General features: G+C 39.5%; 3 protein-coding genes across 3 annotated transcripts; 1 reads left to right on the forward strand and 2 right to left on the reverse strand.

Moving 5' to 3' along the window:
* Positions 1-771: 771 nt before the first annotated feature.
* Positions 772-6,484, reverse strand: LOC141796474 (synaptotagmin-1-like). Its single transcript, XM_074677630.1, has 9 exons — positions 6,214-6,484; positions 4,689-4,863; positions 4,110-4,318; positions 3,618-3,731; positions 3,350-3,517; positions 3,093-3,260; positions 2,782-2,899; positions 1,774-1,907; positions 772-1,666 (listed from the first exon to the last, which is right to left on the reverse strand). The coding sequence occupies exons 2-9, from the start codon at positions 4,828-4,830 to the stop codon at positions 1,460-1,462; spliced, it is 1,260 nt and encodes a 419-aa protein (XP_074533731.1). The 5' UTR covers positions 4,831-4,863; positions 6,214-6,484; the 3' UTR covers positions 772-1,459.
* Positions 6,485-8,223: 1,739 nt separating this feature from the next.
* On the forward strand, positions 8,224-11,500 carry bbs10 (Bardet-Biedl syndrome 10). Its single transcript, XM_074677642.1, has 4 exons — positions 8,224-8,321; positions 9,180-9,407; positions 9,491-10,465; positions 10,587-11,500. Exons 2-4 carry the CDS (start codon positions 9,217-9,219, stop codon positions 11,365-11,367), a joined length of 1,947 nt encoding a protein of 648 aa, XP_074533743.1. The 5' UTR covers positions 8,224-8,321; positions 9,180-9,216; the 3' UTR covers positions 11,368-11,500.
* A 47-nt stretch (positions 11,501-11,547) lies between these two features.
* On the reverse strand, positions 11,548-17,879 carry cd9a (CD9 molecule a). The gene is made up of 8 exons (XM_074677643.1): positions 17,640-17,879; positions 15,201-15,303; positions 15,019-15,116; positions 14,565-14,639; positions 14,288-14,389; positions 13,711-13,800; positions 13,271-13,354; positions 11,548-13,159 (listed from the first exon to the last, which is right to left on the reverse strand). Exons 1-8 carry the CDS (start codon positions 17,706-17,708, stop codon positions 13,094-13,096), a joined length of 687 nt encoding a protein of 228 aa, XP_074533744.1. The 5' UTR covers positions 17,709-17,879; the 3' UTR covers positions 11,548-13,093.
* Between the last annotated feature and the right edge of the window lie 2,002 nt (positions 17,880-19,881).

Consider the following 19,881-nt stretch of genomic DNA (forward strand, 5'->3'; position numbering starts at 1 on the left):
GTTGTATTTGTTGATAATCTTAAATTACCTGTGGCAGGCAGAGGAATTTTTCTTTTATTGGAAGTGTGACACTGTTCTCACAACCACGTGTTCCTACATTTCCATTTTCATAACTTGTAACAGATTTTATCTCCCTGTCTCCCAATTTGGTAGCTAATTAAATCCATCTATTACTGAGTATACTCAGTAAAATATACTCAATGGACTACAGGTAGAATGTAGCTTTTGACTAATTCTGGTGCACCCACCTCTTTGTTTATTGCAAAAAAATGTAATTTAAGAGAACATTGTTCTTTTAAATGAACAAACTAAGCTAAGTAGCACAGATGCCTTGCACTGACTAGCTTCCAGGCTGATAAGTCAAATGAAGCACAGCAACTGGGCTGCTCCTTGGATGCTTGGAGTCACTTTCCAGCCCTCTGGATGTAGGAACACTAGACCAAATTTTGAAAATGTCCTAGAAATGTGGGAACATAGGTCCGAGGGGCCCTAATTTTCACTAATAAGATAAAATAAAATAAATAAAAAGTCTTAGAATTATGGGAACACAAGGCTGTGGTACCATTGAGCTGACCCTCTTTTTGTTTGTGCACTTGTTAGCTAATCTTGTGCTCATCAGGCATACAGTGAACAAGCCAAAGCTCATGAGTATAGCAGAACATATTGCAGAGAAAGCTAATCAGATAGAGTAATGCTAACTTGTAATTTTAGGAGTTCAACTCAAAGAATACAACATAGGAAAAAGTCAAAAAGGTTAAAAAAGATTTCTGGTTTAATAGCACTGCACAGTGTTATACATTGTTCAAAACTCTTTGTAGCAGTTTAGGTAGCATAGACTGTATATAAACATGGACAGCACAACAGCTCCCCCCAAAGTGAAGCCAATACTTTTAGGGCTCCCCTGGTGATTTACTGCCATAAAGGTCTTTGGATGTGGTTTCAGGATTGACAAAAGCTGGCTTGTGCAGTAAACTTAGCCAGATTAACTGAGCAGAGAAAGAATGGAGTGCGAAATACAACAAATACTGACACAGAAGGCTTTTAATGCTCCTTCATCATCACTCAAACCTGAAGGAAGGCCATTCTATCAGTAAGTTAAACGTATACAGCATACATTCGGCCAATAGATGTTTATCTAATGGCCCTACAAACCAGGTATGGCTATGTGTCAGAGCCCTTTCAGGGGGTATTTTGGCTCCACTTTATAATAATGGAAGGAGATTGAGGTGTGCCATCCATATTGATATACAGTCAACATGTGGAAGCAAGTTGAAAAATGCGAGAGGAGTGAGCTTAGAGTCTACAAGAGAGACTTTGGTTAAGAGTTAAAAAGGTTGTCTTTAAGTAGAGTAACTCATTTTAGTAGCTTTAAGGGGTTTAATGGGAACTAGATGGAGATGGAATTATCAACTGGGAGTAAATGAGGTATATGCAAAGGTTTCATCATCTGATGCCAGTTTTATTTCTTGTTGGAAATAAGTGCATTGACTTCATCCTCTGGTTGGAGGCTATGCCACTGTGCTATTGGCCTCCTGGGGTTAGCCAACATGTCTGACCAGTGGCCTTGCTCTTTTCCAGTGCTGTTGCCTCCAAGCAGCAGTTTCCCAATGGCATCATTCTTCCCAATCTTATCATAGTCCAGCACAGTCACTGCTAGCTGCACCTTCTTTAGATAAAAAAAAAAAAACACACAAAAAGTAGTGAGTACATGATGACTTAGATTGTATAAGTCTGTGAGTGTGTCATAGACTGTGTCTTTACAAGTATGCATACCTCTATCTGTTCACAGGGCACTTCAAAGCTGAAGGACTCATTGTAGTAAGGGTTCAAAGTGTTTTTCTTTATCGTTGTTTTCTTCTTCTTGAGTCTTTTCCCATTCTGCATCAAGTGGATCTTCACATAAGGGTCTGATGGTGACAAGAGAGGGAATTAGAGGCAGATCTACAGCCTGGCACCAATATGGTACTCCCATCAGTCATTAAACTTAACATCTATTGTGGCTACTCCAAGTATTTGTCCCTAAAATAGCAACTACCTGAAATTAGTCACATCAAATAGTGGCAAGGCTTGATTAATCAACTGAAGGCCACTTATCAATAATATGGAAACATCCAAAGTCAGGCTATCACATTATATCTAACATACAATTTTATGATCGTTTTTATTACCAAGGAGGTTATGTTTTGGGGAAAGTTTGTCTGTCTGTCTGTTTGTCTCATAGAGTAAACAGATCTTGATGAAATTTTCAGGAAATGTTCAAAATGGGATAAGAAAGAAGTGATTACATTTTGTAGGTGATCCTGATCACTGTTTGAATCAATGATTTTTAAAAGGCTTCTTTATAATTGTGAGATAGGGCTGTTTTTACCACATGTGTACACAACTCCATGATGAATGGTCAGATTGCTTTGCAAAAGAATGAAAGACAAGATCACAATCATTTCTGACAGATGTATAAGAACGATCCAGATCCTGGTAATATTCTGAATACTAAGGTCTGGAATATGAAATAAGTACTAGGTCATCTTAATTTTCAACACTGTCAGGTAACAAATTATTGTTCAAACCTGAAACTAGTCTGCTGAAAGGGAGTATAACATTAAAGTAGGACTAAAGTGTTGCATGGCAATCACAATATGCTTGGTGGAGGCCTGCGCTCTTTGTGTGCTTTTCTTGTTTTGGCATTGAAAATGTTTCTTGTGAAAATCTCTTGTGAGAACTTTATCCACACCTATAATTTGAATTTAATATGAACTTAACCATCTTAAATCTTTGACTCACCTGATAAACCTCCCACATCCATTTTCTTCAGGTTTTTGGCCTCCAAGATCACCACTGTCAGCTTCCCTGCCGTTGGCACATACCTCAAGGACAAACACACATCTCCAAGCCGCTCACTCTAATAGAAAGAAAGTGAGTATGTGTGTTGTTAAGGACTTATCTCATTGTCTCTTAAAATCAAGTCTTAACATGAAATATCATTATCAATAGAGCTTCCAGCATCACCACTGAATATGAATTTGCTTTCTCCTCTTCTACTTGTGCACACAATTTTCAAGTTCACCTCTCCCCCTGTGACAGTGTGCGCCCACCTCCTCCTTCTCTGCCTTCTGCAGATCTCTCCACTCCTGCAGAGACTGGCTGAAGTCCACACTGCTCATCGGTATCTTTATAGCTCCAATAGCATCGTGTTTTGAGAAGCGGTCGAAGTCGTACACAGTCATCACCAGTGTTTTCCCGCCCAGCTCAGTGTATGGTACCTTCATTTTGAAACACATCATAGGTCATAAACTGGAATTGTTCCTCAGTTAGTATTAATAGCCCAACTTGTTTTCACCCATTTATTTACCTTAAATGTAAAAGTTTCATTGAAGGATGGGTCAAGGGTCTTCCTATGAACTTTGGTTTCAAACTTTTTCTTCTTCTCTGGGAGCAGGTAGAGTTTGACGTAAGGGTCAGAGCTCCCTCCGACATCCATTGCAGGAAGTTCAGCAGCCTGCAAGATGCCTACTACCAGCTAGTATATCAGAAGAAAGGGAAAGAAATGATGAAAAGAGTCTGGCTAGTTAACATAGAGAGGTAGTATTCAGATTCGACAGTAATTGGATGCATCCCACCATATTATCAGTGAAGTTGTAGTCTAAAGTGAAATGTAGCCTTCCAAGCTTCTCCTCCTCTTTGGGCTCATTATCTGTCAGCTCTGTTTCTTTTTTGCCTTCATCTTTCATTGGCTGCAAAGAAAAAAAACAAGAAACATGTCACATGAAGGTGACATGTGCTTGCTTTACATGAAATCAATGAAGGGCCTCTGTTAACTTGGAAAGCAGTGGCATGTGCTGTCCCTACAGTATGCCATGTAGCATTAAACAGATAGATGTAATTAAACAGTGGTGATGTCACCATCTAAAGTTTATTTACTGATTTAAAGGGATGTTTTTAACTTCCAATGGGTTTAAAAGTGACCTGAAACACAACTCATCTCAGACCTCAACCTCTGCTTACAAAACATCCATTAGCTTTAACACACAACGACAGTTTTAGTAACCCTGACTGACCCGGATGTCGGGACAAGGACAATACATCTGCAGAGAGAAACTGTGTGTGCTTACCTTGATGTAGCCTCCATTCATTTCAGTGTCAAAGTCCCCCTGGCTCTTCTCTTTTCCCTTTTTCTTGTCCTTTTCTTTGTCTTTGTCTTTGTCTTTGTCTTTGTCTTTGTCCTTGTCCTTTTTCAGGAACTTTTTCCATACACACACAGTGCCGGACAGCACCACACACAAGCTCACTATGCAGAGGGCAGCAACAGCCCAGGATGGCACTGTAAAGCCACATAAAACACACCCATTGCATGACTGAATCATATGCCCTTTCAGTCAGCTTTTTTCAAAGTTAGGAAAATATTTCCCCTTGAAGAAAGTTTTACTGAATTTTGCACCTTTTATCACCTTGCTATAACTTTTTATGCCCTATAAAATTGATACAATAGCTATATCATAATTTCAGGAATGCAGATAATAATTTGCCTTTTATTTTTAATTATAAAGTACTTAATGTATACTAGAGTATTGCCTGGCTAATCTGACTCTTTAACGTGTACTTCTAAACAGCATGATTCTATACACTCATTCAATAACTGAGTCTTCTTAAACTCACTTTGGATTAAGAAAGAGTAAAGCTGTCTAACTCACTGTGGGCTCTGTGCAGCTCACTCATGAATTTGTTTGGGATTTGGTGCTGTCCATGGCCTTGGGTAGTTGTTGAATTTGACATTTCAGTTGGAGCAACTGGAGTGCCTGGAGCACCAGGGGCAGCTCGATGGTTTCCAGTCATTATTTGAGAGGTGATGGCAGATCCAGAGCAAAACTGGCAAAGAGGCAGAAGAGCAGGGGTTACGTAGCCAGAAATGATTTATTTAACTATGTGTAATTGTTATTTTTCAACACAAAAAGAAAGAGGTGCATCTGCCAAGAGACAGATTCGAGGCATGAATAAACTCCAGAGCAGAGTGTCCATAAATCATATTGATCAGATGTTTTTGAAGCGATGATGTGCTTATAGATGCTGTATGACATCAGTGTCAAGTGACTTCTCCTTTTTCTGCTGGCCTGGCACTAACACTAACACACACAGGATATGCAACCCACTGTCCCTGCCAAACCTGCTGACATGGAGGGGAGAGGAAGGAGAGAAGTGAAGTTGAAGTGTCACGCGTGGACCACTGCTGTTCACGGCAAGCTGCCAGAGGTGAGATTCATGAGCCAAGGTCAGGTGAACAAAATACATGAAAGAAAAGTCCCAATGCCCAGACGGGGCTACCAAAGATGCATTTTTTTCTGCACACATCATTATGGTATTGAGTATCTGAAGTTGAGTCAGCAGATGTGGTCTCACACGCAAGCAAACATTGATCTCTGGCTGTCCTGTGTTTTTCAGGATTTATTTAAAGACAGCGACTCAAACAGTAACATCCAATGAATTACTTGAAGCTACCAGAGAAAATTTAAGAAACTCAAAGAGCTAATGGTGACTAAAACAGTATGTATTATATATCACACTTCTAAGTGTGATATATAATATATTATTAGACTTTCCCAAAAGAAATAATGGTTGTTTTTAGATTCTTTTGTTTAAGTTTAGCTGGGTTTTTAATCAGTCACAAATTTGAAATATTATATGCTCATTTGAAACATAAATAGAGCTTCAGCTGCGTTTCTTTAAAAGTGAAAATAGATGAAGTGAGGTACATCTAATGCATATAACAGAAGATTTCTAAATCTTTATCCATCCAATTCCTCATTTTTGTTATAGAGGTGATAATGAGTCAGTGGCTGCAACATATGGTCTCACAGTGCAGCTGCTGCTTCTCACACCTGATTTTACCAGGTTGGAAAGTCACAACGGTATGTACAATACAGTGTGCTATCCAGCTAAAAGATTAATTATTTAGAAAAAACCTGCCTTGATACAAGTTCAATATGTTTTTTAACCTGCTGAAGAGGTTAAAAAAAATGTATAAAGCCGTAAAAGTTGAGTTACTAAGAAATTTGAATAATCTGTGAAGTGGGTGATGTCTACAACACTGTATCCAATTAGCCCTCACAGATATTATTGATCTTTCCTTCACCCCTGTGTCTACACACAAGTACCATTTAAATTAAGCTAACAAGATAAATAAATCAAATTAATTTTGATTCATGAGAAAAAAGGACATACCTGTATGAAGTAGCTCCAACAATAAATATCAGCCTTACAGGTTTTTCTTATTCTCTTCCAGAGAGATCCAGTAAGTGAAGGGGGGGAAATAACAGGACCAGAGGAGGAAATAAGGAAGAGAGAAAGAGGGTAAGTCAAGAGAGTTTTGTCTTACCGGTACTTAGACAAACTAGAACAAGACTGCAGGTGTGTGTACGCTGGATGAAGAGAGAGAGAAAGAGTGAGGGAGGGTTCGACAAGACAGCGTTGGGGTTGGCATGGGCGGAAACGTGGCGCTGTCATCTTGTGCTGCTTCTCTGTGTATTTTCTGGTTATGTGTTGGGGTGAATCTGCTATTTTCAGTCAATTCAGCCCACATGGGAGCATGGTTGCTTTTTTCTGATGCCCGACCTCTTGTGACCTCTGTCCCTCCCCTATAGGTCACCCTCACCAGGCCTCTCATGCATATTCATCACTGTAGTGACACTGCTTTTTAAACACTCGTTAGCATAGTGAAGGTTCAGCAATAGAGGGCATTTACATTCAGTGTGGACAGCTCTGTATGTGTGTGTGTGTAATGGTGTGTGTGCTTCTGGCTGCAGAACTGTCTCATATTGTCTATGTATAGATGATGTTGCCTGATTTAGAAACTTAGGATGTGGTTTCTGCAGCAACACAGAGATCAAGTTCCGGCCCCGCCCCGTTCACCTTGAGGTACCAGGGGCTCAAAGAGACACTGTACAGAAGGAGGGATGAGACAGAGGTGGGGGGTAGGGGACAGAGGGCTCTCATAACCTCTGTCTGGGACCTATAGAAGTGTACACTATATACATTGCTTTTGGAGAGAACTTAAAATGTGTGGTCTGTATATGTATGAGTTTATTAGCCCATCCATCTCTTTTTTAAATGCAGTATTTCAAAACTGGCACAATTATCCTCAGAAATGATGGGAGGTGATAGGAATTTGGTTGTCAAAGGTCCTTAAACTTTAGTAGCAAAGAAGTCTTTTGTAGCTCTGACAGCAATTCAGTATTGAAGACCAAATTTTTCTCAAGTTTATCTTACATGTGAAGTAGATTGATAGATGATAAATCCGAGGTTCAGAAACTTTTATTTTACCTGTGTGTCCCTACACATAAAAGAGATGTGTAAAAGGTTTTCTTATCTGAACTGAGAAAAAATGTCTTTCGTCTCTTTTTATGCATTTCAGAGAAAAAGAGGACATGAAGGGGGTGCAGAGGCAGTCACAAACATGACAGGGTTGTGGAGGCAAAAATTTCTGCAAGGCACTGTTGTTTTTTGTGTCACAGCTAAAGCATTGGGCCTATGTTGAAATCCTGCTCTAAAGTCGCAATAATCTTTTCTATTGGCCTGAATTTATCAATTTATAAAATACTTTAATGTGCAGTGCATAATATATATTTATGAGACCACCATCCAGTGTGAAGTGTTTGCCACTGCTGCCCTAGATTAACAGTATATTGCCGATTACTGACTTTTTGGAGAATTCCAGTGTGCTGGCTCAAATTGTGGTATAAAAACGAGAATTATGTTTGAAATTCCTCACTCATGTTCAAAGTGGTGACACCTAGAGATTTCTTTGAGAAAGAGAGGGTTAGAATTAAAGCTCTTTATGATGCTGGATGGTTTTCTTGTTTTAATGACAGGTGTCCAAATAAATGTTAAGCACTGTTTGCATTTGTTTCTGATTAACCGAGAACACAGGGAAAAAGTGTCATCGCATGCTGGATTACATTTAACTTGTTACAGGTATTACAAAGCTTACACATACAGTAGTTACAAAGTGAAGACATTGTTCAAAAATATTCAGACTGGCAAGTGCAATTTGCAAACTTCCCAGATGAAGTGAGTTTGTTCTCAAATCACAACAATTAAAGTCATATGTTGTATAATATACCACACTTATGCTCAATCGTTTGATAATTTAACTACAGACCTCAGAAATAAAACTAAGGGTGTCTGATTATGGTTGGAAGTATTGAAAAAAAAAAAATCAAACTCCGCCCGGCAGGCGGCAGCACTCAACACTGATGTGAATGATTTTTACACATCAAACCGAAGAAGAGGTCTCGTCTCCAGGATACAGAGGAAGCGTTTCTGTACCGTTGGTGAGTTCTCGCTATTTAAGTCTTCGTAACTGTTTATACGATTTATGGAAATGATTTGGTCGTCGTTTTCTTTTCTAATAATCCACTGCGAGGGCGTCAAGCAAGAAAACTAACCGTAGTTGACTGTAGTGCCTTTGTAGCTATGCTAATGCTAATGTCACCAACCATGGCTTAGCTATGGAGGACTGGAGCATGGTCTGTTCATGCTCCATAACTCGGTGTAAACATGGTTGATTTGGCAGCCCCGGACAGTTTGTATGAGGTTATGTTATTGTATACACATATCACAAGACAATCCACTGATAGTTGATTCTATTGGTTGTGTGCAATGTCTGTTAGTTGAGCACAAATTGTACTTTCACACTCACAAAAATGTACATTACTCCATCAAGAATTTTATTATCGATTTTATATTTTATTACAGTTCCGCTTTAAAGTTTTAATACCCTTGCAGTGATAGATATTGGTATAGTTTTTTTTTTTAAATTTACGATCATAATTATAACTGAGGTTGTTGTATATCTTTTAATGTTTGGCCTAGTAATAAAAATCTCACATGTTTAAATGGCTTTTAGGAGTAACTGCCATCACCCATGACTTGTTTGGTTCTCATTGTTGTTAGTTGTTAGCTATTTTGACTTCCTGTTAGGATTTATTAATTAACTAATTGTGTGTGATTCGATATCTTTATTCAATAAATATGTCACCATAGATATCATCAAGTGGTTTTCATGAAGAGCTAAAAACCTATGATTAGGTACCATGTGATCCTGCATTGATAAGTCATCTCAGTAATCTTCCCATATAGGATTGTTTCTCATTTATACAATCTTATTGTTTATCTTCTATCATTTACAGTTTGAACTTCAGTAAGTATGCCATCTAGGGTGGAGTAATGTTGCCAGAGGAGAGTCTCCACCTGGAACATCTCCTTCAGACTGCATCTGTGTTGGAGTCCGTTGTCCGCCGTAGCTTTGGCCCTGAAGGAGGCCAGGTACTGTTTACCAGAGATACAGGACAGGCGGTGTTGAGCCGCAGTGGGACAAGAATTCTCACAGCACTTCGGCTGGAGCATCCACTGGCCAGGTATCTCATATTGTCTGAAGTATGATGAAGTATCATCAGGATGCAAATTTTCCCCTTAATAACATTTTGGATTTCTTTTCCAGGATGATTGTGGAGTGTGTTACAAGACACAGCGCTGTGACAGGGGATGGATCGAAGACATTTATTCTACTGCTGGCGTCATTACTGAGAGAGATACATACAGCAGCCTGCAAGGTGCCTCATGTGTCTCACATTTACAAGTCCAGAGAAGCAGCAGTTGCCTCTGCAGCCAGACACTTGGCTAAAAAACTGTTGACATTTGCATTGGAGGAGCTGGATGGTATTATTGCCATGGGGGTGGTCCCGTATGGAAGCTGTCTACAGAGAGAGGATTTCACTGCAACAAGACATCCTGAAACAAACATTCCCTGCATTCAAAAGCTGCTGGCATCTTTCTACCATTCACGTGTGGGTCACACACACTGTGACTTTTTTAGCCATCTGACCACTGAACTGCTCAATAACTGGAACCCAAAAAAAGAGCATCCCTCTTTATCACTCAATTTGCTAAATGATAACATGTCTGCATTGCTTACACCTGTATCAGGCTTCCCTAATAGTTGTTCACGTTTAATTGAAGGGCAGGTCATTCACAGAGACTTTTCCACGCCTTGCCCACCATGTGACCAGCAGCCGCTGAAAGCTGTGGTTTTAACTGGTTTTCTGCAGCCTGGTTTGCTTTGTGCCGGAGAAGTGCTGGAACTGGGATGTGGAGATCCAAGGGTTGATGGGAAATCAAGGGAGGAGCGGAGTATTGTACAGTTTAGTGCATTGGCAGAAAGGTCACTAGAGTGCGCCATTTCACACTTACAGAGTTTAGGTGTCAGTGTGGTCCTGTCTGCAGCTAAACAGTCTGCTGCTGCCCTGGCCTCAGCTGCACAGGTTGGGATTTGCATGGTGGAGTGTGTCAGTGAAGATGAGCTGTCTCTCTTTGCACATTTAAGTGGGGCGTCACCTGTAACAGACTGCTTGATTGTTGGACCAAACAACATCGCTGAGCTGAACTTTTGCCAACCAATCCTGCTCGGGGCTCACAGGTATGAAAACAAAAAATGCATCACAGAATTAACTCTGCATAAAGAATCCACTCTTTTTAATAGCTTTTCAACAGATTTTTATTCATATCAGTCAAAATGTCCCTCTTTTTGTTTCCCACAGGTTCGTCCATGTTGCTTTCTGTGATTCGCACAAAAGACTTGGGGTCAATCCCTGCGGTCTGATCATTTATGGTGTAGGGGAAGGACAAACGGACCAATATGTACATGCTATTCATGACGCCATCCACATGCTTCTTTCAACTTGGGAGCCCATTGGTATGACAGCAACTACAGCATCAAAGCAGACCTTCGACATAAACAGATCTTCCCATGCACAGAGTCAGATCCCCAAGGTACCCCCCTGCCGGCAGGGTTTGGTAGAGCCTGGCTGTATTGTACCTGCTGCTGGGACGTTTGAGTTTCTCTTACACCATGCTCTTTCCCAGCACGGACACACTTCCTTGTTTTTCAGTTACACACATTTGGACACCTCTGTTTCCCAGCTGTTAGCAAATGCACTATTAAGTGTGCCCAGACATATTTACTCCCACAGTCCACGGCATTTTCTGCAGGTTCAAGCTACACTCCTGAGCCTTGTAAACAAACAATCACACAATAAGTTTCTTAAACAGAATCTTGGGGAAAGCATGAGTTACAGGCCCTGTTGTAGAGAGACTGAAATGCCTTTGAAAGATTTTATGTTTGACTTTGGCCTTGAATCTGTGCCCTGTAAATACCAGCTGCTTCTAGCTGTGCTGCAGTGCCTCTCAAGTCTTCTTCAGATTGACTCCATACTGCACATACACACTGCTTTGCGCACACAAACACAGGGACTTTCAAACATTTCCTGGGAGTGCACAAAGGATGAGGCTGAGGAATGTGATTGTATTGTGTCCCACTGAAAGCCAGACACAAAGTGTTTCTCATGTATTCATTAGAGAATTAGCTGGCTGTTAAATGAGGATAGTTGCATTTTTTTCTATTGCCACAGCAACAAAGCCAGGTTTTGGTAATGAAAATATAAAATAAAGTATTATGAGGCTCCGGACAAAATGTGCAGTTGTTTTGTGGTGTTATATCTCTCTGCTGAATAGTGTGTGTTTAAGTGTTGATGTTGGCTGCTTCCCTCTTGATTTCTCTTGATTTTACATCCTTATCTCAGCTCTACTTCCCTCATCATTTGGCCAGTTCACTTTCTGTTATGTAAAAGGAAATCACACAAAAAGTGACCAGAACATCATCTCACAAATCTACACGCTTTTTTTATAATCAGTGTTATCTCCATAGTGGGGGTGGGATGCCTGAAAGGGCAACACCCGAATGTCAACAACCGAATCAAAGCTGACATCCTGGAACAGTGATGGGAGGAACATTAATCATTCTCAGGTCATTTAGAGGGAGAAAGTGAGTCATTAAAAAATATTTACTCTCTTCCATAAATGAATGTGCCCTGTAATCAGTGGTTTGCTTTGTTTTGAAAAGATTTTCAGTGAATTAGTTGTGACAGAATAACTCAAAGACAGCTTTGGACTTTGTTGTTGTGTTGGATCAAACTTGGTATGAGTCACACAAGATATCATACCGAGACTGTTGGGAATTTTTTTTCACCGTGCACTTAAAGGCAAAGTGGTTTCAGACTGATAAAAGCAGTTTCACCCCTGTCTAATCTTAATGTGCCCCTCATATCCCTCACTGCCAAATGTTACAAACACGTGAAGCCCACCTGACACTATTTTACCATGGACCACAAAAACATTGTATTTAGCTCTGTCTGTAGAGGCTTTTTTATATATGATACTTTGATAGTCTAGGTTTTTTTTCTTTATTTGGCTCTTTTTTTCTCTGTAAAACATAGTGCATATGGTATAAATAAATCCAATCTCTCTAAAATGATAATGATATTATAAAACACATCAAACCAATGTAGCAAGGAATCAGAGAAGTGCATACAGTTTTTTACATATAAAAAATACATAAAAAAGTGGCAAAATTAAAGGCAGTTTTGTAAAGGGCAAGTCAGAAGAATGAAATCAAAGGAACAAATCAAATGTCACAACATAGAAACTGCAATGCTACTCTATTACCAAGCTGGAGGTAACACAGTTTACAGCTTAGCATTCAATTGGCTACAAGTCACCATAGCTTTACTTCTGTGTCCTAAGAAGAGTTGTTGAGTTTCATTGGCTACTGCTGTATAGTGCTGAAGTGAATGTTTTTCGAACTCTCGTCTGGTACTTTTTCTTGCAATAGGTGCAGAATGTGACCTGTATAAATAACATGTTTTTTTTTTAGATATTTAGCATTTCACAAACACTTATTTCAATCAAATGACCACAAAATTACACGTCATTGTACTACATAGTCACTGAAGCGCTGATGACACCCATTCTATGGTTTGGCCAAATAACCACATTGCATCTATATACTGTAGTACAAGAAGGTGGGCTGAAGTGTCAGCAGCACAGCTATAATTAATATGTGATGTTCTCGTCAGAAATTACTGCACCCAGCCTAGCTTATGCTTTCCCCCTTGACCAAAAAGTGTTTCTATTGGCAGTGGAGAGTCATGTGACTCTAGGAATGACATCATGCAACACTGAAAAGGACTAAAAGGTGTGACAGTGGGTGTCACACCACCTCTCGAGACTTCCTGATGGCGCAGCACAGCAGCATGCTAAAGATCATCCCAAACACCTGTAACAGCAAAAGGTCCTCATTACTTGAGTTTGTGATAGCTTCTTTGAACACTGTGTCATGGACGTTCGATTTTAATGATTTCTAATTAATTTCCACCTCTATACTTACCATGACAACACCAATGGTGACGCCCACACCTCCTATGATGTGTAGCTTGGAGTCAAAGACCTCTTCAATGGCGTCAGGACAGCTCTGCAACACAAAAGCATGATTCATTTTGGCTTATTTATACCTACACTGAACAGAACTTGTGGTATGGTGAACATCACAGACAACCTAAGTGTTCAGGCTCTTGTAAACCATTGCCATAGTAACTGCAAAGAGACAGAGGGAATAAGTCTGCAGAGGACAGACTAAAAGACCTTTGACACGTCATACCATCACAAATGTAATTACCTGTGTTATAACAGAGACAAAGCATGCTGTATTTATTTAAAGGATTGTAGATTTGTCCCTATATTTGACATATTTTATCTTCATCCATCTCTTTACTGAGGTACCAAGCTGTGTTGGAATTCCATCTACACATAAATTCAGGACAGTTGTACCTTGGTAATGAGCATCTCAAGCACTTCTCCCCGAGGACAGGTGTCTTTGACAGCCTCATCTACATTACGATCTGGTCCACAACAGTTCAGCTGTAAATACACAAAGAATATCGCAGTGTTTAGGATCAAGATGACTTGTGAAATTCAAAGTTATGTTTTGGTTTGTAGTTTCTGACGTTTTGTCAGCCCAGTTGACTTACCATGCAACCAGTGAAAATGATGCATACAAATACTGACTGAATATTTAAAATACTATCTTCTTGAAATGTCTCTAATATAACTTACAAAGAAACCAAGTACTTTAACATCACCCTTTCACATTGAAAAAGCCTGATGCAAGGTTTTTAGAGAAGTAACAAAGGGCAACAAGCTCTTCTCTCCAATAGCTCTTTCCTTAAAGTAATGGGCTGAATCTTCAATCCACTGTATGCTACACAAAAAGCCCTTTTGACAATCCTGTACCACAAAACTAAATCTCCAGCTGCATTTGCTTCTGAACATTTTTTGTAATAAATTCCTTCTGCATCAGAGTCCATCTGTACTTGAATGAGGCAGAAATGTTTTAAACATAGCTCACCCCAGTTTGAATCACCCGCAGTGTCTCTTTGAGGCGCTCATCTTTTGTAGTCTTGTAGTTATTGTAGGTTTGCATGTAAAATGTTGTGATGTCGTTCACCACCTGCAGCCACAAGCCGGAGAAAAATGTTTCAACATAGTATATTTTCAGACCAATGCTAATGTTTCTCATGTTCTTCTCATTACTTTTGGACTAATTTTATCCTTAGCTTGCAGTATACCAGAAAATTATTACGTATACATTCATCTATTTAACAGACTTAAAACATATACCTTACCTGGCTTTGGTTGGAAAATCCCCAGATACCAGCTGCCACCTCAACGGCAAAAATTATTAGCAGGAAGAAGAAGAACTGCACAAAGAGATAGACAAAATTAAATTCAGATAACTGAATGTGTCACATGCCTCTTGTGCATGTGTAGACAAGGTCGCTGAACCCTATTTACATTGGCTCCTCCTCCAGAGAGATTTAGTACAAGAAGATTAGGGCCAGAGAAGGAGGGAGGGAGGCAACAAGTCAGGGTCCAAGTCTAGAGCCTGACCTTGATACTGTTAAGTAAACTGTGCTAAAGGCAGGCATTTCATGTATCTTAAAGAGCTTGAGTGCAACTGAGTGAATCCATAACAAACTGAAACAGTTAATAGAGAACTTAAATGGTGTTGAAAGAGTTACATATTAGTTACAAAGAAGTTGGCACAAGAAGAAAGAGAATTAACAAGGTGTTACTGACCAGTCCCAGCATACAGGGGGACTCCTGAATGGCCCCACAACATCCAAGAAAACCCACCACCATCATCAGTGCTCCAGCTCCTATCAGGATGTAAACACCTACACACGTACAGTGTGTGTTACAAGAGCACTCAAGCATATTTTTAGAGCAATATACCTGCTTTAGGTCTGAGAGCATCTTACCTGTATAGAAGACATATGGTGAGTCTTGTCCTTCGAACAGGCCTTTAGTCTTAGGGTCTAACCGTAGCCACAGGCCTATAGCAAAGACAGCCGTACCTGCAAGCTGGAGCACATCATGTTTAGTTTGACATACAGTAGCTTCTTGAAGCTCAGTAAAAAGTGCATCAGGCAAAGCCTATGAGAAGTACCTTTCAAATTCCTTGTATGTGATTTTTTGATTTTCTGTATATGTAACCTAGACCATTGTGTGGATTTGAGGTTGATAAACTGGTTATGGTTTCACCAAACGGTTAAACATGTCTTTATCTCTGCTACTTTTAGCTGATGTTTCAAATCTACAATGATGGGCTCTCTTTCCAGGTCATGTCCTGCATCTTCAAGATCCACTCTCCAGTGCAATACATCCCTAGTCTGGTAAAGTCATAATTTCATTCCTTTTTACAGATTTTCCTACACAAGTCCTCAACACTGTGTTATCACTTGCATATATTCTTAACACAAAGTAGCATAATCCATCATGAAGCTGTATTTGGAATGTTATCCTTTGTATGTTTCTATTCCCTGTAACACAAGTTTCTTCTCAGTTAGCACACACCACGAGAATAAAATAATACAAAGCTTGTGCTTAATTATCGTGTACAGGCAATGACTTGCAAACCTTATCAGCACTTTGGTTAAATTTTAGCTCTGGGAGCCAAACCGAAAAGAAGCTCTGATGCTTGTTTTTACTCACAAGTTTAAGGTGTCTATTCCCTTCATTCACTCCCACCAGTTTTTGTCCTATTTTTTTCTTAGTATAACCTTCCTATGTCACATTGCAGAAAAAACTGAAGATAACTACAACAAAGGTGAGCGTTTAATAGCACAAAGCTCTTCTATCCTTCTTTTACTCCCCCTCTCCTTTTCACACACCCACACAGCATGACACGGTAAAGTATAGGTACACATACCCAGAAGAGAGCATTGAAGATAAACATTAAGTATTTCACACACTTGATTCCCCCAGCGACAGCCATTCTGGTTCAGTCTGTCTAATGATAAACTGCTACGAGTGTTTGATAGCTAACTTCTTCCCAGGAGGAAGTGGAGCGTAATGGTGTAAGTTACAAAAAGGTGGAAAGGAAAAGAACTGCACAATACCACGCCCTTTATTCAGTCACCTGATTATACAATTTTGGGAGTGGCAAGAGAGCAGTGTTACCTACAAAACTGACCTCTGTTGTGTTTATGATAAGAATTTCTGCTTCTTCTGGTTTGTTTGCTTTCTTTTTTCTGTTGTTTTTCTCACATGGTCATGCTTGTACGGTTGCTTTAAACAAGTGCATATGTGCAGGTTGGGTGGGCACACAGGTATTTCACAAGATAAAATGCCAGCACTCAGGGCTCTGTTGAGGCATGTCAGCATAAAACGTTTTACAGCATACCTGCTTAACAACATCCTCTGCTATGTGCACTGCGTGTTTCTCTTAAATACAACAGCCTTGCAAGGTTTATCTTTACTTCCTGCTTCAATGATAAAACATGGAGCATGTGCAGTTGTGGTTAGAGCTGTATTTCCTGTGAACTGACTCCAAACTTGAGGCTTAAAACTTAAATGAACACTCCATCATAGAGTTTGATGTCACATTGTCAGTCACAGCAACAGTTTACACTGAAAATGTTGATTGTCTAGAATAATGAATAATGTGCTCTGTGTTTATCTACCTTTATTATCCCCTCCCCCCTGTCTCATGTACACAAACACACACTCAGTGTGGGAAACTCCACTCTGCCCTTTGCACTATTTAAAACTGCAGAAATATAAACGCTCACAAAAAAGGGGCCAACATCCCTCTGACACCACACACACTCACACAATCACACAGAAATAAACGAACACAACAAGACACACCCTGCAGGCTAAGTATAGGACACAAAAAGCCTACATGGGATATCCACTATTTATTCACACACAGGCTTCTGCTTGACATGCGCAACTCTTCATCTAACGTCGCGTCACAGAAGTCTTAATTATAAATGTATCAATAACGTTCCCCAGCACGCCAAAGCGCCTCCCTCCTCCACTCTGTAATTATTAAAATGCCGTGCGCGCAAACTCCAGAGAGTAGTCTGCACGGAGGAACTGGGTCACTTGGCCACTGGGGATTATTGTTCCAGCCCACTCTGTCTCCTCACGCATTGGGACACTTAGCGTTTATGGTAGCCAGTGCCAGATATAATTTCGAGGGGCACATTTAAACAAGCTATGATAAGTAGCCGAAGCTGTCTGTGGACACTCGGCACGATTCTGCATCTGGGACACCGAATAAATTCATTCACACAGACTAGTAACCTGCTCACACACGAATGCGCGTGCTCCCAAAGCTCACACGATCACAAACAACAGACAGTTTGTACATTTTACACTGAGATGAATACATTTCCTCGAGTCTTACTCACCCAGAACACTAAATTGAAGGCAAACATCAGGTATTTGATGCACATCTCTCCTCCCGAAAGCGCAGCCATGGCGACACTTGGGCGATGAATCACACTTCTCCTATTTTAAACCTATCCAAACGGATGCTAGAAGAGAAGAGAAGACCTTCTAAATAACAGTCAGTATGCAGAATGAGGTTATGTGCCGACGCTCTGGCACTGATACGCGCGTCGTGCTGTGCGCGCATGTAGTGGTCCGCCCCCACAGACAACGGTCTGCAAAGCAATGGCTCCTGTAGGTTTTTTTCGGTGTATCTTACAATTTGTCACTTTTATTTTGTTACTGGCTTTTAACTTTTAAATAAATAAGTTCATATAATCCCAGTTGATTAATAGCTGAATTTTGGGCCATTTTTATGGCGTTTTAATTTTGTATCAAGAGCTATTCGGGGATTTACAAAAGTCCACAGTGCCTTACATTAAGATTTTAGGTGATTACCAGCTCATTGAGTAAAAAGAAAATGATCTATGATAGAGCTGCTTTGTTGCAATGGGACAGCCTCAGTACACAGTGGTCTGCTTGGGGCTTTTTGCTCGCAAGTTCCTGCAGCACCCTGGGCAGTGCGATGACGTAATTCCACAAGAATAAGAAAGGCGCGTTCGCGGATTGAATTTACTGTACATGAATGAACACGGTGCACGAGTATGTCCCAGGTCGACTCACACACACAAACACAAAGTGAACAAGCTCCTATTTTTATTATTATTATTATTAATGTTGTTGTTGTTGTTGTTGTTGTTGTTGTTGTTGTTGTCATTAATTATGACACCAACATGACTGATAGTTAACATTCTTGATGTGCTCACGTTGTGTTGTTTGAATCAAGCTTGGCTTCCATCCCTACCGAAATGTTTGGCACGTTTTTCAGTCAGATCTCAAATTTCTTACAATGATTGTCTTTGTTATCAATGAATGCAGATAATATTTTAACAATTCAATGGAATAGACATTATCATATATATAACAACTGAAGAATTTGTTATTCTTACATCTGTATCATACTGACACAATAGGCACATTATGTGTTGATATTTTTGGCTTTAATTTGATGGTGCATTATTCCAAATTAAACGTGAGTTTTTTCCCCTTAAGATTTGAAAAAACAGTTGCAAAGACTGTATTTTTGTTTTATTTTTTTTGCTATGTTATATTAAAATATTAACTTTAATGCTTTGCTTTAATGCTAATGGTCATTTATTTTGTATAAACTTGTTTTATCAAGATCTTTACTACAGCCCCAAAACACTTTTTTTTAAACCAAACTGTTAGGATTGTTTTTTTTTAGCTGATTGTTATTAGGTAGAATTGAGGAATTTAGAGATTCAATCACTAGCTCTGCTGCTGTTGCCTGGATTGTGGGACTGGAGCTTGCACCACTTTATTCTGGGCAAGGCAAAGCAAGGTAATCTTATTTATATTGCACATTTTAGGAACAAAGCAATTTCAAAGTACTTCATAGAGGCATACAAAAAATCATTTCAAAGGTCAGCAAATCATATTAAAAGAAAATAATTAAAAATCAATAAAAAGATGAAACATTTGGGTTCAAGCAAAAAGAAAAATGGAACAAAATAAATTAAAATGGCAAAGACAAAAAGGTAAAAATCTATAAAGGCAAATTTTAAAATAAAAGCATTAAAGTTACGGTGTAGAGTTGTGCTACAAATTAGAAATTAAAATAATTTGTTAGAATTTTTCAATTAAAAGGAGCTTTGAAAAGGTGGGTCTTCAACCTTGATTTAAAGGAGCTGAGAGTTTCAGCAGACTTGATATATTCTGGGATTTTGTTCCAGTTATTTGAAACATAAAAGCTGCTTGAATGTTTGGTACTGACTCTTGGGACTGAAAGCAGGCCTGTTGCAATAACCTGAGTGGTCTTGATGGATTGTACTGAATAAGAAGATAAGAAGATTCTAGAGACGCAGGTGTCGTTTTGTCTGGCTAGCCTGAGACAGAACTGACTTTGAGCAAGACTTTTTCTCGATGGTTGATTTGATTAGACTTGTGTGATCAGATTGTTCCTGGTCACACTTTTACTGTTTGGAATTATTAGACTTTGTTGTGGTCTTCTGGCCAATCAGAAACTAGTGTTTATCAAAGTCAAGAAAAAAGATCTTTATAATCTTCATAATCATAAATTGAGTCTGAGATTTTCATCATAGCTCCATATAACATCAATTTGAAGATAGCTCACAAGAACTC

Source organism: Halichoeres trimaculatus, unplaced genomic scaffold (assembly GCF_033239565.1).
Source record: "Halichoeres trimaculatus isolate MK-OKI-2021-1 unplaced genomic scaffold, fHalTri1.1 fHalTri1_scaffold_10, whole genome shotgun sequence".
Taxonomy (NCBI): domain Eukaryota; kingdom Metazoa; phylum Chordata; class Actinopteri; order Labriformes; family Labridae; genus Halichoeres; species Halichoeres trimaculatus.